Source organism: Crinia signifera, chromosome 4 (assembly GCF_055691185.1).
Source record: "Crinia signifera chromosome 4, ASM5569118v1, whole genome shotgun sequence".
NCBI lineage: Eukaryota > Metazoa > Chordata > Amphibia > Anura > Myobatrachidae > Crinia > Crinia signifera.
In genome coordinates, this window is record NC_139220.1 from 326,329,773 (window position 1) to 326,344,614 (window position 14,842).

At 42.4% G+C, this 14,842-nt stretch overlaps 1 protein-coding gene across 1 annotated transcript; it reads right to left on the minus strand.

The window, feature by feature from the left end:
- Positions 1–383: 383 nt before the first annotated feature.
- LOC146073456 (olfactory receptor 10A4-like) lies at positions 384–8,727 on the minus strand. Its single transcript, XM_083180636.1, has 2 exons — positions 8,650–8,727; positions 384–1,322 (listed from the first exon to the last, which is right to left on the minus strand). Exons 1-2 carry the CDS (start codon positions 8,725–8,727, stop codon positions 384–386), a joined length of 1,017 nt encoding a protein of 338 aa, XP_083036762.1.
- Between the last annotated feature and the right edge of the window lie 6,115 nt (positions 8,728–14,842).

Genomic DNA, 14,842 nt, shown 5'->3' on the forward strand with positions numbered 1-14,842 from the left:
GAAATGATATTGTTGTGTACTAAGAGGCACTGATATGGATATGATAACCTTGTCTCTGTATTTTGCAAGAGAACTTTAACAATATGCTCCAGATAAGAATAGAAACTTGAGAATTCCATGTAACAAGGAAGCTTCCACTAACTTAGGGTAATTAGGCAGTAACTGTTATTAGCTTTTGATAAAGGACAATTTAGAATTTTAGTTATTTTCCTTTCTTTATTCACACATCTATCTTTTTAATATTTCACTATGTCAAGGAAGTCAGGTCTCTTCTTAATATGAGACTTTTTTTATTATAATAACAATAAAAGTTAATTTTTATTACAAATTATTATTTGGTCCTCAGTGCACCTGTAAAGATACTTATTTTCTTTGTGGGTGTTTTACTGTAAATTAACTCTATGAAAATGATTGATGGATTTTTCAAATGCATTATGTATTTCCTTATTTCTGAAGCTATATATAAAAGGGTTAATCAATGGTGTGATCACAATGTACAGCAGAGATAGGAGTTTACTTAACGTGTGTGAATTTGCATTCCTGGGAACTGAATAAGTACTTGTTAGAGATCCATAAAATATAGAGACAACAACCAGGTGGGAGCTGCAGGTGGAGAAGGCCTTATGTCTTCCAGTAATGGATGGGATTCGTAGGATGGTGGAAACAATATAGACATAAGAAACAATAATTATAAAGAAAGGGATGATTATTACTGGAATGGTAAGCAATTTCGATTCAATTTCAACTACATAAGTATCTGTGCAGGAAAGTTCCAGCAAGGGGTCATAATCACAGAAGAAATGGTCAATCACATTTGGTCCACAAAATGATAATGTACATATTTCTATATACTGATATAGCAGTAGTGAATAACTTACAACCCAGCACATGAGAATTAATTTAAAGCTAAAGATGTGGTTCATTATAGCATTATAATGCAGCGGGTCACATATGGCCAAATAGCGGTCATAGGACATCACTGTCAGATGGAGACACTCCGAGCTTTCTGTGGAACAAAATAATAAATTTTGAGTGATACAGCCAGGAAGAGAAATGAGGCCTCCATCTTTGAGGATGACAGAAAGCATATTTGGGACAATATCTGTGGACACCAACATGTCACAAACAGACAGCTGAGTAAGGAAGATGTACATAGGCGAATGGAGAGTCTTGCTGTGCACCACCAGTGAGATGAGCAGAAGGTTCCCCAATATGGTCACCCAATAAATCACAAGGATCAGAGAGAAAGCTAAAACCTTATGTTGCTTTAATCTTGGAATTCCGATCAGCAATATTTGTATGATAATCGTTACATTCCTCACCTTGAAGATATAAAAAGAGCAGCATTAGTTTCTTAGATGAACAAAAAAAACAAAGAAAACAAAGCACATTTATGAAAGTCCAGTTAGTTGGTTTTGTAAAGATGAAGAGAATTCCAGAAAAATGAAGCAGCATATGCACAATTTTGGAGATTGGAGTGGGTGGAAGTAATCAGTAGGCAAGAGATGACATGCACTTGTAGAATGAATTATTTGGGAAGATGAGTATAGGGAGATAAGGTTAGAGATGGACTTTGAATTGAAATTTGAATCTGAAGACGAAGGGCTTGTAAAAGCAGAAGAAAACATCAAACATTGGAGAGGAAGATGAGCCAATCAGCATCAATAAAGATAGATTGGAGTAGTGGAGAAAGCCAGATGTCATGAAGGCCATTTGGAGAGGTTACATAAATCCAATCTGGAGATATCCAGTGAGTTTATGGAAGTTTTAGATAAATATGGAGTCAATTTGGGATGTCAAAAGGGAGTTGAGGTCCGGCGTGGGCAGGAGAGGTACAGTAGCTGACAGTGACAAAGAGATGAAGTGCATTTGAAGACTAGGAATCAGATGTCATGCCTTGCCATGCTTTGTAAATGATTCCCCTTTAAAAAGACATCCTAGTTCGGCCTGCGTCTCACATGACCACCGAATTCGGGCGGCATTACATCCGGCAATTGAAGGAGATGAGGTTCTAGAAATATTACAGTAAAGACAGAAATGGCAGCATTGTAGGAGTAGAGCACAAGTATTAAATGGAGGAAGTCTGCCTTAGTGTGTGGTTTCCTCCATTGTTATTGTTGGGAAAAGGCAACCGGAATTTCCATAATTCTAAATATTACATTAATTTGTCTGTTGGACAGAGCACTCTACAGAGCCGTCGGACTCCAATGAGCTCTCCACTTGGGGTGTTTCTTGCAATCCTGGTGCCCAAGACAATCCAGAGTCACCACCAGAGTCAGTGATATACCCCCAGGCTGTAGTACTTGATCATACTGTCATAGACAAAGGCTATGGTTCTGATCTTCCCACTACGGGGAAATCACCCAGAAGCTGCATTGCCAGGAATTTTATCATCAACATCATCATCATCATCAAGCTTTAGGTGTAGAAGCTAGCATCAATTGCATTGTAAGTTTCTCTTAACCTTTCACACATTACACATATCCGTACAGCATTATCAGGTATTGGTCCAGATGTAATGCCACCCTGAAATCGGCAGCCGCTCAGAATGCTGGCGGAACTGAAGGAATTGTTTTAAAGGGGCAATCATTTACAATACATGAACGGGATGAGGTTCTAGAAACATGACAGTTTAGAGACAGAAATGGAAGCACTGTAGGATGAGAGCATACATTTGAAGTGGAGAATGTCTGCCTTAGTGCGTGGTTTCCTCCACTGTTATTGTCATGAAAAAGGCTAAAAAAATTCTATAATTTTGAATATGGCAGTAGTCTCTTGAAATAGTTGGTTTATTGACATTAATTTGACAGCTGTACAGAGCACTGTACAGAGCAGTCATGCTCCAATGAGCTTTCGACTTGGAATGTTTCTTGCAAACTGGGCACCCAAGACAAGCCAGAGTCACATCGGAGTCAGTGATGGACCCCTCAGGTTGTAGTCCTACCTCAGACCTCCATGGACATCGACCCACTAAGTAGTTGCCTTTATGAGCCTGGTGGTTCTGCTCTGGACACTTCTGAACAATCACCCAGCAGCTGAATTGCTCATATCATCATCATCATCATCATCTACAAGCTTTATGTGTAAAAGAGTTAGCATCAATTGATTTTTGCATTGCAAGTTTCTCTTACCCGTTCACACATTACACATTACACAATCCTCACAGCATTACACAGTACCTATCCTCACAGCATTACACAGTACCTATCCTCACAGCATTACACAGTACCTATCCTCACACATTACACATTACCTATCCTCACACATTACACAATCCTCACAGCATTAACTTCACATTAGCAGACATTGGCTTTGGTTTGTAAGTAATTGCAGCTAGCATACTGCTTGGCCACCGATTTCAGGCAGCATTTCAACTGGCCCAATGTTTTTGAAATATTACTGTTTAGAGACGGAAAGGGCGGCACGGTAGTACGAGAGCACACATTTGAAAAGGAGGATTTCTGCCTTAGGGTGTGGTTCCCTACGCTGTCATTTTGCAGATTTCTGGTGACACAATTGGAAGAAAAAGTCAGTCGCACAGGGCAGTGACGTTTTGGTATAATTTCAAGAGGACCCTCCTAGATACAAGTATGATTTGCAATAATTTCATATAGGTGATGAGGGTGTGCTACCACAGGCATGGAATTTTACAAGAGTAGAAGAACAGAAGGAATGCCTTTTATTGGTGCACCTAAGAATAAATTGAACTCATAATACATAACTTTTAATAAATTTACATATAAAATATCTGCGAAATAAAACCAGGACATACAACAATCACACAAAAAATAAATAAAAAAGGGGAGGACGTTCCCCTGACTCAGTGTGACATCCTGGTCACCACAACCCCTGTCTGTAAGTGTTTTAATGTTTTATACCGTAGGCAACAATAAGGGAGTGGGTATTCTCCTACATGCAGCGGTTTAGCGGTGGGGTCTCTTATCATGAATAGTATCTCACGTATTCGGAGATCGTTAGTGAATATGGGTGAGGCACGCACCTATTGAGGACAATCCTCCGATAGTGCTGCCCTCAGCCAAGGTAGCCGCTACCGCTCTAAGACACTGAGGGCTGGTGAACCCAATGTGAGGTGTGCAGGCATGCACTTGCCTCGTTCACTCAGCTCACTCAGGTAACGCTGAGTCTGGCGCCAGACTAGCGTGTCGGTCGCCGGGTGGACCACTCTCGGGTTTTGCGCAACAGTACAGTTCAGAATTTCAACATTATATGTGGGGAGGGGAAGAGGGGTTTTAAAACACACTGAGTGTGTTAAGACGGTCAGCGTACGCTTTGCAGTGAGCGCTTCCTCAGGACCACCCGGTGGGCGCCCGGAAGCTCCTTTTATTCCTCCTTTCTACTGAATATTCATAAGATGGAAGGGGGTGTGTTCCTCCCCCTGTTCGTTATTGGTAAGGCTAAGTGACGCGTGAATCTCGCTGTCAGTGTGAGATGCAAGATACTTGTGAGGTAATTTTCTGATACATTATGGTATATCTTTGTCATATAGCAAGTTTGTATTGGTTGCGCACATCTGTCTCTGCTTTATGACGGGTCACTTATGTTCAGTTCGATTGCGGGTGCTTTTAATTCTGTTGGTCGACATGTCGCGTGTCAACCTAAATTACTTTCATAGACCAGTTGTAAGATATCTGGTATAGTTACATATTCCACACAGGTGTATCGGCTGCAGTGTGTACATAGATTGGATTACTGGATTTTACAAATATGTTTATAACTGGTTAACTACTCTTGCTGTATTAGTGGTGTTTTAACGTTTGCCTGCCCGTTGGTATACGGGCGGTATATGCTACACTGTTTGTTGACACGTCGGCATATCGTGTCACTATCTTGTCACACATCAAAGTGGTCCCGTGTTTGTGTATGTGTCTGTATATCTTTGTTGAACAAGTTTGTGTTTGGTATGTACATCTATCTCCGCTTAATGACGGATCATTAATAATGTACTGGATTGCGGGTGCTTTTAATCGACATGTCGGATGTCATCCTCAGCTTTTCTCACAAGACCGTCGGCATTTTGTGTCAATGTCTTATTGTACATCTAAGTGATCTCGTGTCCGATAGGTGACAGAGTAGTGATAAACTATAAGTGTTCCCTAATGGTGACTTTATTAAAAAAAGGGGGTTCTCAAGCCTGTGAGTTTACACACTATACAGTGTGTGGATCGCGGGGACTGATTATCCCAGCGCCTGGAAGCAAAGCGCTAAAGACAGGATATCTTTGTCGTGCTATATTCAGGTAAGCAGTAAGAGGTCTTAACAGAATAATCTCGTTGGTCACATTAATAATGAGTCAGTGTTGCAGATTGTTCGTATCGTGCTCTGCTTCTCAGACTTCATGGAGCTGGTAAGGAAAGAGCGCTGTTATTTATCACTTGTTTAGACTCATAACATGTGACTTGAATGGATACGTACTCTAAGTTTTAGATAACTGTAAAAAATATTGTCTCAGTCGTCCGTCTGAAGTGACCCCGGAGATGGTGTCGTGAGGTGACATGTGTATTGAGATGGTGATACCCTAAAAAATGTGTGAATAAAACAAACGTGTTCACAATAAACAAGAAACAAAAAAGTGACTCAAACGTGATAGGAAATAAAACAGATTTTGGAAAGATTAGATGGGAGATTATCTCTCATTATTAGTTGAAGGTTCCTAGTAGTAGGTCCGTGACTTGTTCCTGGACCATCCCCATGGACCAGGATAATAGTTTTTGCCATAAGTGGGCGGTTTATGTTGGTTATCAATAACCGTGATATATGTGTGGTGTCCACTTGCGATGGGTGCATCATGGTGAGTGGTCCCTGTAACCTCTTAAATGTGTCTTGTATAAATTCAGAGAAAATTAAGAAAGTTCTGGGTGAAATGAAAGTAAAGTGAAAGTGCACCTCAATGGGGGATTCGTGAAGATATGGGAGTGAATCCAAACAGAATTGGATTATTGTCCTTATAGTGTGGACGTAAGAAATCTGGTTAATTTCAGTGAATCCGCACGTTCTCCATCCGTTAGTAGTTTTTGCTAAAATCTCTATTTTTCCCGTAATGTGGGGTCTCAGTGTGGGGTGGTCCAACTAAATTTCTGATCCCTTCATACAGTGAGAAACCTCAGATAGTTGTGGACTCCGGTGTCTCGTGGGGGACATTTTGGTTTAGGTAATGTCACCTGTATTCCACATACTGTATTGGTCTATTAATTATTAATTTCATGTTAGTCCGTCTCTATTTTATGTACTGTTTTTTTAATGAGGGTCACTCCGACTGGTATGTGCGGTAGTTACCTTTGTCAGGTATGCAATTTGTCGCATGTTCAGGATTAGAAGACACCTTAGCGGTTAATCTGTTTTATGAACTGATTTTAAATATAGGTCACTCAGATTGGTACATGTAGTCATGACCTTCTTTTGGGTGTGCGATTCATCGCACGTACAAGATTGGAAAACAGGAAAGGGGAACTTCACTGTTACTCTCTCATGAGGTGGAATCTGGCGTTAGTCATAGGAAAACCGTGTACACATTCTCCTCATTGAGGCCTGAGGGGACCAGAGTTTGCATGAGAAAAATTAATCTGGTTTCTTGCTTGAGTAGTTCTTTATCGATGTCGCCCCGTCGGGTGCCCAGTACTACCTGTAGCATCCCGTATGCTTGGAGGCCCTTAGCATTCCCTTGGTGGTTTTTAAGAAAATGCTTGGCTATTGGTGTCAGGGTTTTGCCATTTTGTTCATCTCTTTGGGCATATTTGATACTTGCTAGATGCTCAGACAGGCGGGTCTTGAATGGCCTTTTCGTTTTGCCAATATAATGTTTCCCACAGGGGCATTCTAAATTGTAGATAACCCCTGGGGTATCACAGGTGATATATTGGTTAATATTGTGTGATTTCCTGGTGATTTTGGAATGTATGAATTAAGCTGTTGATCTGCAAGGGTGGTGGCTGATTAATAGCAGAAGTAAAGAAGAAATTGAAGAAATTGTATAGGGACGTGGCTTGTTCAGGGCAAGAGAGAAAGAGAAAATAAGATAGAGAAGTGAGGTGAACAGTGAGGATAAGGAAACAATGTAACGAGATGGTAGCCATAAGTGTCAGAGGTGGAGAATCAGAGGGGTAAATAAAAAGAGAAGATTATAATCAGAGAATTGTCGTGGGCAGAGGGAGTAATCAGAAATGTCACAATGGTCTATCTATCCATCTATCTGTCTATCTCTATATCTATCTATCTATCTATCTATCTATCTATCTATCTATCTATCTATCTATCTATCTATCTATCTATCTATGTATTGGTCAATGAGTTAAGCAATCAAACTATAGATTTAGAATGTTTGATGTCTTAATTTTTTGTATAGGCTTAATATTTTAGTTATTAGGTGTTTAACATGGTAGATAAATTTATTAATTCATATACATAACAGTAAAAAAAAAACAATGGAATGATTTGCACATTGTCACTGCTAATACTGTACATATGCAAATGGAGGCAGGCCCTCTGTTCACATTTGCTATGGTGTTGTGTTTAGAAATTTAGAATTTGACGGCAGATAAGAACCATTTGGCCAATCTAGTCTGCCCCTTTTTACACTTCAGATTGGTATTGCTATTATGTTTTCTGAGCTTTGAAAGTATTTTTATACATCAAGATTTGCAGAAATAATCGAAGGCAGTAGATTCCAATCAATGTTCTCTGCAAACATTATAATTATATATCAGGATCCACAGTCAGAAAAGTTGTTGATCATGGGGAGATTTAATTGAACACACTTTAATTCTCACCTACTCTTACAACTGAACTAGTGTTGGCATTGCAATAAAAGAGATAACTTTGGTCATGTCACAGTTAATGAAATAATATAATACAATTATTTATGATATTGTCTTTGTAATATGCAGGGCTTCTTTTATTATTGTTAAATAGTAATTAGAAAAACAAATTATATTCCTAATTAATATATGATGGGCAGAAATCATGCAATGATCAAATTGTTACCGTAATTCCAGATTCATTTGCTATTTTCAGCATAAAAAAGAAATATAACATTACATTATTCTACACAATGCCATGTAAAAATCATTTAATTTTGAACATATGAGTATATATATATAGAGAGAGAGAGAGAGAGAGAGAGAGAGAAGGAGAGAGAGAGAGAGAAAGAGAGAGAGAGAGAGATGAAACATCCTGCATTCTCTTGCAGTGTCACAGTGCGTCCGGTGCTCCCAATTCTCAAGCTGGAAAACATATACATTTTTGGTGCAGGGGTCACTCGTGACTTGAAGCAATTTCACAATAGCGGCATAAATGAGAATTCAAAGCTGAGTATTGGATATCAAAATCCCATACTCAGCTTTGAGTCTTCATTTATGCAGCTATTGTGAAATTGCTTCAAGTCACGAGTGCCCCCTGCACCAAAAATGTAAAAAAAAATACATCCTGGGTTTGGGTAAACAAAAGTGTTAGTTAATGAATGCCAGGTAGCTAAACAATACTGTATATGGGTTTTCCTATTACTTGTGTGTGTATACGCTGCACTTTTGTGCAGAATAAAATGTAAAAAACATAAAATTCTGGGTTATGTCAAAAATTTCCCCAGGTATCCAATTGTATTATCAGTGTTATCAATGTTCCTTCTGAGTCACTTACCTCTGCAAACACATGATTGAGTGCAGTATGTCCTGTAATATTTGTCTCCCCATTATGGTACTGTGATGTGTCACCCATTCCTTCAGTAGTTAGACTTGAATGTACTATACATACAGTAGTTTAGTATTATATAACATGAAGTCGAGTCTCTGGTTCTGCGTTCCTTGTGAAGACAACAGTAAAGACGTGTCACAATCTCTGCTTTCCTGGTAAAGACAACTGATAAGAAGGGTCACTGTCTCTGCATTCCTTGTAGAGAGAGCAGAGTGTCTTACCCACAGCAAGGGGAGACAATGACTGACAATCTACTAGTCTTTTTATAATCATAATGTGAAGACTCCAAGGGCCAGGTTATTCTCTACATACTTCTTGTTTATTCCAAACCAATATAGAATAAATTATTTACAATCTCTAGTGGTTTGCAAATAATAAGAATAATAATAAGAAGAATTTAGGCATGTTTGTGAAAATTAACTCCAGATTCAAATAAATATCTAGTGTTTTATTTAGTAATTCAGAACACAAAATCAGAATAATATTGATAATATTGATGATGATGACGATGATTATGGACAATAGCTGACAATCTAAACATTTGGCAGGCTTGAATACAGCAAATGAAGGAAATCTTGAAGCCACAGCGTCCAAATCAGATTCATGTCCTTGTTTAGTGAGACTCTGACTGACTTCTTAAGCGGTATTCAGTTGTTTGTCACAAGCATTTCAGCTCGCTATCCACGGGAGTAGTGAGCTGAAATGTGTGAATGTGTGGTCAAACATAGCCATAATGAGTGTTATATGTGAAAAAAATAGAACAATTGAATATCGCCCCCCCCCCCCCCCGATTTACTGTCACTTTAGATGAGAGATTCTCTGCAATATAACAATTGAATATCAACCTGTCATGGGCTGTGACTGCAGCAGACACTGTTATTCATGTTCTGTGTGGGTTTCTATGTACTCATTGGATCAGCACTCCAGGTTTTGGCTGATCCACTTTGCCTTGTTTCCATGCATACTTTAGTCTATGGGTGTGGCTGCCTCCTACGCCAATTGGTATATAAGTATGCTATCAGCATTCAGAACCTGCCAGTTATATTCCTGTGATACTCTTAGTACATTCATTATTCCTGGTAATTTCTATGTTCCCAGAGATTCTCAGCATCCTAGCAATCTCCTGTTTGAGATTACTCCAGAGTTCAGGGTATTCCACCCTGTGGGGGAAATTTACCAATATAAAAAAACCTAGTTTTTCGTATTGGTATTTTCCCTACGGTTGCATACGACTGTTTCAGTCATATGCAAAGTCGTGTTCCGGAGGGGAAATTACAAAGCAGTCATATACGACTGCTTTGTAACCCTCCGATGGTGTAACAATTCGTATTAGCGGCACATATATACGGCCGTTAATACGAATGTTTAAAAAAAATAGAAATATAAATAAATAAAAAAAAAAACGGCGTGGGGTCCCCCCCACAGCTGTAACCAGCACCAGGCTGACAGAGCCGGGGCCGGTAATTAAAAATCAGGGAACCCGACAAATAGGGGTTCCCCGATTTTTAACAACCAGCCCCAGGCTCCAGGTCCGGGGCTGGTTCCCAAAATATGGGGGACAAAATGACTAGGGGTCCCCCGTATTTCAAGAACCAGCCCCAGGCAAAACCAGCCAGCAGGGTAATGCCACAGCCGGGGGGAGACTTTTTATACAAGTCCCCCCGGCCAAAGCATTAACCCCCTGACCGGTCAGCCTGGCCAGGGGCCCTGGGGGAGTGGGGACCCCCCCCAATAAAGGGGTCCCCCCCACCAGGACTTAGCTGACCAGGCTGAAGCCTGGTGCTGTCCTCGATGCCCCTGGGCGGTGGGCATCGAGCTGATCTTGGTGTAAAAAAAAGATTTAACTATTGTCTAATACTGGGGCACTATGAGTCCCAGCAAGCCTCCCCCGTATTTTCTTGTCGTATTTGCGTGGGTGTTTCACACCACTTAGCAGCCGTATTATCAATATGGCTGCTTAGTACATCAGGAACCACCATTCTTTTGAATAGTGATTTCTGTCGTATCCTATCGATGGTGTAGACATTCGTATTTGTAAATACAAATACGAATGTTCCATCTTTAGGAATACGAATTGTTGTATTTTCGGGATTGTAAATCCCGAAAATACAAATTCGTAAAAAAACGGTGTATTTCTCCCTACGAATACGCCTTTTTTCTACGAATCCATTTTGGTAAATGTCCCCCTGTGTTTCTAAGACCTCAGTGCAGCATCTGTGTCAGATCTTTCCTTTGTTAGAAAACCATTGCCTCCAGTCTGTCAGATCTTGCCTTTGTCAGAGAACCATTGTATCTGGTCTGTGTCCAGCTTCTGTGAGTACCAGCGGCTTCCCCACACATTGTGGAGGAAGTCACACCCTTTATTTCTATCTGTCATTGGTATTCTCTCAGTGCCAGCTATAGCCATAGCTCTTGTCCTGAGACAGAGTCATGGGGGCGGTTAGGGTGCAGGCATAATCGCATGCCGACTTGTCTAGTGTATGTTTCTTGTTTGATTGTCTCACAGCAGATGCCAGAGGCGTTGGTCTAGCCTGGTGAAGGTGACGCTTAGGCGGTTAGGTTGTAAACCTATCTGCAATACATTGGTTATAGTTTTGTTTTGTTTATTGAGACAGATTTGCATTAGAAACATAGAATGTGACGGCAGATAAGAACCACTTGGCCCATCTAGTCTGCCCCTTTTTTAAACATGTTACCTCAAACCATATTTGATCCTTATTTTTTTGTAAGGATATCAATATGCCTATCCCAAGCATGTTTAAATTGTACTACTGTATTTGCCTCTACCACCTCTGATGGGAGGCTATTCCACTTATCTACTACTCTTTCTGTGAAGTAATTCTTCCTCACATTTCCCCTGAATCTTCCTCCCTCTAGTTTCAGTGCATGTCCTCGTGTTCTGTTGCTCCTCTTCCTGTGAGGAATGTCTCCCACCTGTACCTTCCTCCCTCTAGTGTCAGTGCATGCCCTCGTGTTCTGCTGCTCCTCTTCCCGTGAAGAATGTCTCCCACCTGTACCTTCCTCCCCCTAGTGTCAGTGCATGTCCTCGTGTTCTGCTGATCCTCTTCCTGTGAAGAATGTCTCCCACCTATACCTTCCGCCCTCTAGTGTCAGTGCATGTCCTCGTGTTCTGCTGCTCCTCTTCCTGTGAAGAATGTCTCCCACCTGTACCTTCCTCCCTCTAGTGTCAGTGCATGTCCTCGTGTTCTGCTGCTCCTCTTCCATGTGAAGAATGTCTCCCACCTGTACCTTCCTCCCTCTAGTGTCAGTGCATGTCCTCCTGTTCTGCTGCTCCTCTTCCTGTGACTAATGTCTCCCTCCTGTACCTTCCTCCCCCTAGTGTCAGTGCATGTCCTCGTGTTCTGCTGCTCCTCTTCCTGTGAAGAATGTCTCCCACCTGTACCTTCCTCCCTCTAGTGTCAGTGCATGTCCTCGTGTTCTGCTGCTCCTCTTCCATGTGAAGAATGTCTCCCACCTGTACCTTCCTCCCTCTAGTTTCAGTGCATGTCCACGTGTTCTGTTGCTCCTCTTCCTGTGAGGAATGTCTCCCACCTGTACCTTCCTCCCTCTAGTGTCAGTGCATGTCCTCGTGTTCTGCTGCTCCTCTTCCTGTGACTAATGTCTCCCTCCTGTACCTTCCTCCCCCTTGTGTCAGTGCATGTCCTCGTGTTCTGCTGCTCCTCTTCCTGTGAAGAATGTCTCCCACCTGTACCTTCCTCCCTCTAGTGTCAGTGCATGTCCTCGTGTTCTGCTGCTCCTCTTCATGTGACTAATGTCTCCCACCTGTACCTTCCTCCCTCTAGTGTCAGTGCATGTCCTCGTGTTCTGCTGCTCCTCTTCCATGTGAAGAATGTCTCCCACCTGTACCTTCCTCCCCCTAGTGTCAGTGCATGTCCTCGTGTTCTGCTGCTCCTCTTCCTGTGAAGAATGTCTCCCACCTGAATCTTCCTCCCTCTAGTTTCAGTGCATGTCCTCGTGTTCTGTTGCTCCTCTTCCTGTGAGGAATGTCTCCCACCTTTACCTTCCTCCCTCTAGTGTCAGTGCATGTCCTCGTGTTCTGCTGCTCCTCTTCCATGTGAAGAATGCCTCCCACCTGAATCTTCCTCCCTCTAGTTTCAGTGCATGTCCTCGTGTTCTGCTGCTCCTCTTCCATGTGAAGAATGTCTCCCACCTGTACCTTCCTCCCTCTAGTGTCAGTGCATGTCCTCGTGTTCTGCTGCTCCTCTTCCTGTGACTAATGTCTCCCTCCTGTACCTTCCTCCCCCTAGTGTCAGTGCATGTCCTCGTGTTCTGCTGCTCCTCTTCCTGTGAAGAATGCCTCCCACCTGAATCTTCCTCCCTCTAGTTTCAGTGCATGTCCTCGTGTTCTGTTGCTCCTCTTCCTGTGAGGAATGTCTCCCACCTGTACCTTCCTCCCTCTAGTGTCAGTGCATGTCCTCGTGTTCTGCTGCTCCTCTTCCTGTGAAGAATGTCTCCCACCTGTACCTTCCTCCCCCTAGTGTCAGTGCATGTCCTCGTGTTCTGCTGCTCCTCTTCCTGTGAAGAATGTCTCCCACCTGTACCTTCCTCCCTCTAGTGTCAGTGCATGTCCTCGTGTTCTGATGCTCCTCTTCCTGTGACTAATGTCTCCCTCCTGTACCTTCCTCCCCCTAGTGTCAGTGCATGTCCTCGTGTTCTGCTGCTCCTCTTCCTGTGAAGAATGTCTCCCACCTGTACCTTCCTCCCTCTAGTGTCAGTGCATGTCCTCGTGTTCTGCTGCTCCTCTTCCTGTGACTAATGTCTCCCACCTGTACCTTCCTCCCTCCAGTGTCAGTGCATGTCCTCGTGTTCTGTTGCTCCTATTCCTGTGAAGAATGTCTCCCACCTGTACCTTCCTCCCTCTCGTGTCAGTGCCTGTCCTCGTGTTCTGTTGCTCCTCTTCCTGTGAAGAATGTCTCCCACCTGTACCTTGTTAAAACCCTTGATATATTTGAAAGTTTCTAGTGTGGCCGGAGAGCCCGGCACACGGGGTTAATGGCGGCTACAGCACTGAAGGGGTTAACTCTCCGTGCTTTGCCGTTATTCAGAACAAGGGCACTTGACATGTTTTAAACTGTATGAGTAGCACTGAGCTGGGACTACAGGTCCCATGCTGCAGGGGAATGAAGCCTGTGCAGGGGCACAGGCTTGAAATAATGTATAAAATGTACAATGTATTTAAAAGATATTTTAAATGTATAAATATATGTGAATCACTGAGCTTGGACTGAGGGTCCGCAGCTGCAGTGTTATGTGGTGTCAGAAGCGTCTGCTGAGCACAGGCTCCGTATGATGTATAAAGTGTCATTTAAATGTATTTTAAATGTGAAAATGCACTTTGAAAATGACTTAAGGAAGGAATTCCTGTGATAAGGGGATGAGATGCTAAATTGTCCTTTTGCTAACAGAATGACACTGCACCGCAGGGAGTAGGCTCTGTGTCTGAAGCCCTGTGTAAAAGGTGATGGGTCACTGAATCCAGGCCATCCTGTGTGAGGTGTTGGTAATGCACAGACATTTGTGTTTCTTTATGTAAACATGTCCAGAAGATAAACATCTCCCCTGTTCCAGGAAGTTATGTATTCTAAGGAAATTGGACTCATCCTTTGTAGTATGTAATCTTGGTTCGTTATGCACTGAAAGTAAAATGTCAGATTGAGATGCAAATTGTGAATGTATGGGGGAGGATCTGACCATGCAGTGTGTTTTCTGTCTTTATAAGCAGGGCCTGTGAGCCCAAGTTGTTGTACTTCTGCCTGTATCTGAATGCTGTAACATCTGTATGCTGTATACCTCTGAAAGGAGAAGGGATCTTTTCAGATCCATTGGCAATAAACCATCTTTTGCCCAAGAAGTCTGCTTCATCTGCGACCAACAGAATTAATTGCAATAATTCCGTTCTCCGGCTGTTCTGGGTATAGCATCCAGCGTCTCTGAGTCTCCGCTCTGCCAGCTACCAAAGCAGAGGTCTGGTCCGTGACCAGTGGGGGACCAGTCGACACCAGCAGCGTGTCGACGCAGGTAGTACTCAGGTACCAGCGGTTGGGCCTGAGGAGGTATCCGTGGTTCCAGACGCCACGTAGGAGGAGTCTGGTGGTGGCAGCGATAACCCCGCCCACTG